This window comes from Haemaphysalis longicornis, unplaced genomic scaffold (genome assembly GCF_048455015.1).
Source record: "Haemaphysalis longicornis isolate Haplotype H1 unplaced genomic scaffold, Haemaphysalis longicornis Haplotype H1 scaffold_1, whole genome shotgun sequence".
NCBI lineage: Eukaryota > Metazoa > Arthropoda > Arachnida > Ixodida > Ixodidae > Haemaphysalis > Haemaphysalis longicornis.
The window spans coordinates 443,397,574-443,403,003 of record NW_027526203.1 but is presented as its reverse complement, the minus strand read 5'-3'; the positions used below and the strand labels follow the sequence as shown (position 1 = coordinate 443,403,003).

Here is a 5,430-nt window from a genome sequence, read left to right as displayed (position 1 = left end):
GGGGGCTCCCACGGATTGGGAACTCGTGACAATGAGCTCGTTGTAGGAGGGTTCGGCTATATCGAATTATTAGATATATCGAACTAATCGCGGTGCATATTGCAGTTCGCTATAAACGGGTTTGACGTGTCCCCTTTCGTGGCTAATATGTAATGAGCTCCTCAATAATAAAAAAGAACTCCTCTTAAGGAATCTGGCCAGTGCATGGAATACCGTGGCAGATAGGCGATGGGTGAACTCCTATACGCGCGCAGATACGCAAACACTGGACTTCAATCATCTCATCTGTCACTAACACGAAACGCCATTATCCACCTTGAGCACAGGAAAGCGCGTCACCCAATCGACTGGATCGCTTTACTGGGGATCCCGTTCACGGGTGCATGGACAACGGCGTGTCGAATTCAACGCCGGTGTCCCCCTCATCCGCTGTCTCTCATGACGACTGCACACCTACCTACCTAACGCGCTCCATGTCCTTTTGCTGACCCCTATGCGATGCCACTCATTATTTCTGTACTTGCTTGAATGAGTCACGACCATGTATCCATAACGATCAGCATGCCACAACTTCCGCAAGTGAGAAGTGGCAGATTTTTTGCCTGAAGCCAAGCAAACATCTTAGGGATGATGATGCCTTGCTCCAGGTTATAAATTTCAACTATGATGACACGATTTCAAGCATATTTTATGAAATAACACGGATGACAATTCACCAATAACTAGGTGAACCCTGACGTCTGTTGTTTAGTACTAAAGTTGACAATATGTCGTACTTACGATGCGTAGGCTGCTTATTCACACTAAAGCACTAAATGTCTTATGGAGCGAAAATCCCAGCGCCTAGCGCTTGTTCGCAGCAGAAATATTCAAGCAGCACTGAGCGGTGCTCGAGTGGGCATCCATACTTCCACATTCAAACCGCTGCCGCTGCTTCTTCACGCCTAACGGATATCCTTCACTTCTACCGCAACCTTAGCCTCACCTTGCCTCCACCCCACCCTCGACTAACTAAGCTTGAAGCACTCATCTGGCATCGATTACAAACAATTAAATGCCTACCACAGTGCACCCTGCTCCACTTTATCTCTCCTACCCTAGTACTCCCTTTGAAGGGCCCCTCCCCTAATGCCGCCTACCACATGGTAGTGGCCTGCCAACACACTCCATCTCTCACCAGTTTCCCCAACCCTTCTCACAAGCAGCGAGAGGGCCTGCTAATCAACTCCGACCACGCTGACCAGATGTCACTGGCCACCCGTGCTACACGACTGCAACCAAGCCCCAACGGTACCGCGACTGTGGGAACCAGGAAACCCGTCTACCAAGTGGCGGCGGCTCAACCACCAGCATTTGCTCTAATGAACGTTAATTATTACGGAAGCAATAGATGGGTCGTGTCGGCAAAAAATAAAAATAAAATAAAAGCGCTATCGATACGCCAACAGGAGCGACCGAGGAGCACAGGACGAAAGGTCGCGCGCGCAGAGAGGTGGAATCAAGCTGAGCTGGCAGTGGTCGCGCCGCCTTCGCGTGGCTGCCGGCTCGTTGGGCGGGAAGCGATGGCTCTTCGCCGCTCGCACCGCTGCCACTCTGGCGGCTCGCTCCGGTCACTGGAATTTCGGCTGGCGACGAAATGCCGATAGTACGCCTGATTTTCTTTTTTTCAATTCCACGCCTGCTTTCTTTCTGGTGCAGCAGTTAGGTGCACCTAATCTTTCCAAGAAACAAGAAGAATTAAGTGAACAAATAGACACAAGCAACGTCGGTAAAACCACGGTGCCTGATCAGTTGACCAATTCCCGCGTAAGTATGAGCCACCTTTGTTGGGATGATGACCATCAGTATATAGCAATGAAACCTCAATTTTGGATTCATTGGTTTTGAAGCGCGAACAGAACTAAATATTTCATCTTCTTACTTTTGTTGAAACAGTTCAGCCTTTATTTTCCATGCTTCTAATGCTGATAGAGTTTATATCTTCGACGTTTATGAGGTCACCGTAAAAATATGCCCCACCTTTTTATATGGCCAATCCCTCATCTGCGGCCCGTCATAATCATCATCATCTTTCAGTGAGGTCGCATTTCTGCGAAGATGGCTTGTTATTGCTAGCGTCGTCCGTCGTCATAGGTGCTGATTGGGACTCCATGTCGGTGTACGTAAGCATATTATCACGCATTGCCGCTCATGTGCGCCTTCACCGGGGTGAACAGTAGGTCCAACCTTTTATCGCCAAGGCAGGGCTTAAACGAGAAACGTGACAAACCATACTACGCGGCTGTGTAAAATTCATTCTACACTTTACTGCGCTGGTATTACGGCCAATGAGTTTTTAACAGATTCTACATTATAACTCCGAACTATATGCACTAATAAGAGCACGCTACTGCGACCCTGTTTGCATGGGATAGTTTCCGCATGTTTCAATTTGTTATAACGCGTATGTAAGTTATTCTCTGACATAATTCGGCGTGAATCGTTGACAAACTGCCTTTGTTCCAGTGTGACAAGAGCATGACGTCTTCTCGAGCGCCCAAATACCCCTGGCGCAAGAGAATCGCCCTTTCCACATGGTCAAATCGAAAAACAAGGAAGCATTTGGTCACGAAGAAATACGACAGAGGTACGCATTTATATTGTCCGAAAAGAAGTTTTCTGTTGATAGTGGGTGAAAGTGCATGCGCATTGGCTTTCTGTTCGGAGCATGATCCAAACGTGATTCAGGATGTGGAGCGTTTGGGGGGGGGGGGGGGGGGGGGGGGGGGTATTTTCAAAACGAAGTCAAACCCCCCCCCCCCCCCCGCCCCCCCTGCCTCTTAAATGGCCGTGTATCTGCTTGCTTCGCTGCAAATGACGTCGAAAGGGGGTTGCATTTCTGCCACCGCTAGGTAACACCCTCTCGCCCAAAATGGGTAGTCAGTTTCGTATTCCAGAAGCTATCCAAGAATTTACATTTAGTTCTCAAAGTTCTTTCTAAACTTTTGTGTTGGAATCTTTTTTTTTTTTGGCTCAACCTCATTTCTCTTACCCTCCTTTTTAGCTGCTTTATCGTTTTTACTTATTTCCCCGTTGGTGATAGCATTTGCTCTGTTTGATTGTATGCATAGACAGGTGTACCGTGATATGCATCCTGGGAAATTATTTATGACGCTACAATGCTACTGACACAGTGTGTAGGGGGCTGAGGACCTCTGTCAGGCCGTCTGTGCCTTTAGTCCCAGTATCCCATCACTTAGACGAGAAATAAAGTTTTTTTTGCAAATTCGAATCCAAATTCAAATTCAAAAATTGTTGCCCGAATGCACGCGAGGTCGCCACTGCTTCTGCGCATTTGTTGGTTAGCGGTGCTGCAGCGGAGCACCGCTGCAGCGGAGCCCTGTCTCGGGTAACGATGGCCTTCAGCGTTACAGTGCGTAGATAAGGCTCCCGTCTTCCACTTCACATACGTGGGTTCAGTTCTCCCCCGTGCCACTGCTGAAAATATTTTTCCGGCTTCAGAATTTATTTGCTCTTTTTCGGGTGATTCGGGAGACATACTGGCAGGCCTAAATTTCAGTGCATACCTAGCCCGAACGCCCATATAGTCCTTAAACACTGACTCTCGGTGTGGCCGCGACCCCGTCTGGCGCAGCATCACGACAAGCCACGTAGAGCTGCGGCACGACGGCGGCACGATCCGGCTGTCCTTCTTCCGCGTGATCATGTCGTTCATGCTGCTGCTGACGATGCTGATGATCGCGTCGGGCATCGCCGTGTCGGCCGCCACCACCTGGCTCGTGGGCCTGGTGCTCATCCTGCCCGGCCTGCTGCTGCTCTGCATCACCGCGCTCGTCGCCTCCTGGATCCTGAGCCGCCACAGAAGCAGCGGCCGCAGCCCCAACGACGAGCAGTTCGCCAGCGTCGCCTACTCGCGGCTGCCGCTACAGCGGGCCACCACCGCCACTCCGACGGAAGAAGGCCTCGCGGACGCCGACTTCGATGCCGCGCGCAAACCGAAGCAGCAGGATTCGCGCAGGCCACAGGCGAATGTCTCATGATTCGCGCAGGTCGCAACCGAATGTCTCTGTTGTTCAGTAAAAGTGTGCTCTCGGCAGTCGCGAACCCTTACCATTCAGTCCTTCCTTTGTTGCTGCATGATGTCATCATAAGTGAGGATGAGCATGGTGACCCCGTCAGCCTAAATTTAGATCCGCCCCTGTCCCTTGGCAGCCGGCAGAGCGGTGTGCCCTTGTAGCGAGAAGAGAAGCCATCGAAATCGTTACGTTTCAGTCCCAGGAACGTGATAAATTGTGCACTTACTTCACTTTTGGAGAGTTATTAAGAACAATGGAGAAAAGATTGGACGATGAAAACTTAGGAAAAACCGGTAACAAGTGGAGCCAAGAATGAATAGAACAAAAGTAAAAAAACAAACATCGTGACAAGGACGTAATGGTACCAATAAATTATACATTGTTCTTTTTATTTATTTTTTTATTTACAAATACTGCTGGCCAGAGGCCAAAGCAGAAGAGGGCAAGATATTACAGTTATTATGCACATTTCAATACAACATCAACAAAAGAATGAAGAAAATAGAAAGCGGAAAGCGTAACATTTTTATACAAAATCAGTGAAAGGTAAGAGTGGGGAGCGAAACGCGGAACAGTTGCAATAGTTAAAAAAACAATTTCGAATTTCGGCGTAAATGAGCTCAGGAGAGTGTAAACTGCTTGCAGGCAAACCGTTCCACTCTTCAATGGTACGAGGAAAAAAAGAAAACTTGAACAAGTTAGTACGAGCAAAATATGGTGTTAACGAAAGTGCGTGCGAATGCCGGGTCTGACGTGTTCTTAGTGGTGTGAGGTAGGGGTCAGGGTTCAGAGCAAGCTTGCGGTTTGAAAAGAGGTACAAAAATTTTAGGCGCAAGAATCTGCGACTCAGCCAACTCAGAAACAGCCAACTCACCAGACTCCTCCTTGCCACTAGCGGTAGACACGTCCTTCAGGGCCTCAGATACCGGACCCCAACTTCTTCACATGCGCTTTAACGCATTCCATCTTCAATCGGGTCCCACATTACTGTATCTGAAATTCCTAACAATATGCACACAGAATTCAACCAAGGTAGAAGACTCTCCCAGGTTAAACATCTTCGATTCCAATTCCACTTTCACTCAGATACTCGCTATACCAACGCCGCCCTCTACCATGCCAGGCCCATGTGCTGGCGGTTGTCAACTCAGAAGGCACACTCCTCACCACCCTCACGACTCTCTCCACATCAACCACCACTGCCGAAGAAATTGCCATAGCCATCGCCACTACCACTGGCTCCGAATACCTTACAATTATAACAGATTCCAGCAATACTGCCGTAACATTAAACGGGGACGCATCTCACTTCCCGTTTTACGCATACCCGCATCAATCAATCCCCTCCCCGAGC

The 5,430-nt window shown here is 48.9% G+C and overlaps 1 protein-coding gene across 3 annotated transcripts in view; it reads left to right on the top strand.

Moving 5' to 3' along the window:
• LOC144155871 (uncharacterized) overlaps positions 1-4,367 on the top strand; it is an 18,403-nt gene extending 14,036 nt beyond the window's left edge. Inside the window, exons 2-3 of one of the 3 annotated variants that reach the window (XM_077687562.1) lie at positions 2,506-2,626; positions 3,635-4,367. In XM_077687562.1, coding sequence (XP_077543688.1) covers positions 2,574-2,626; positions 3,635-4,040 — 459 coding nt within the window. In that variant the 5' untranslated portion in view covers positions 2,506-2,573 and the 3' untranslated portion in view covers positions 4,041-4,367. The remainder of the gene's footprint in view (positions 1-2,505; positions 2,627-3,634) is intronic. The other 2 variants (XM_077687561.1, XM_077687560.1) reach the window with 2 other exon arrangements.
• The last annotated feature ends 1,063 nt before the right edge of the window (positions 4,368-5,430 follow it).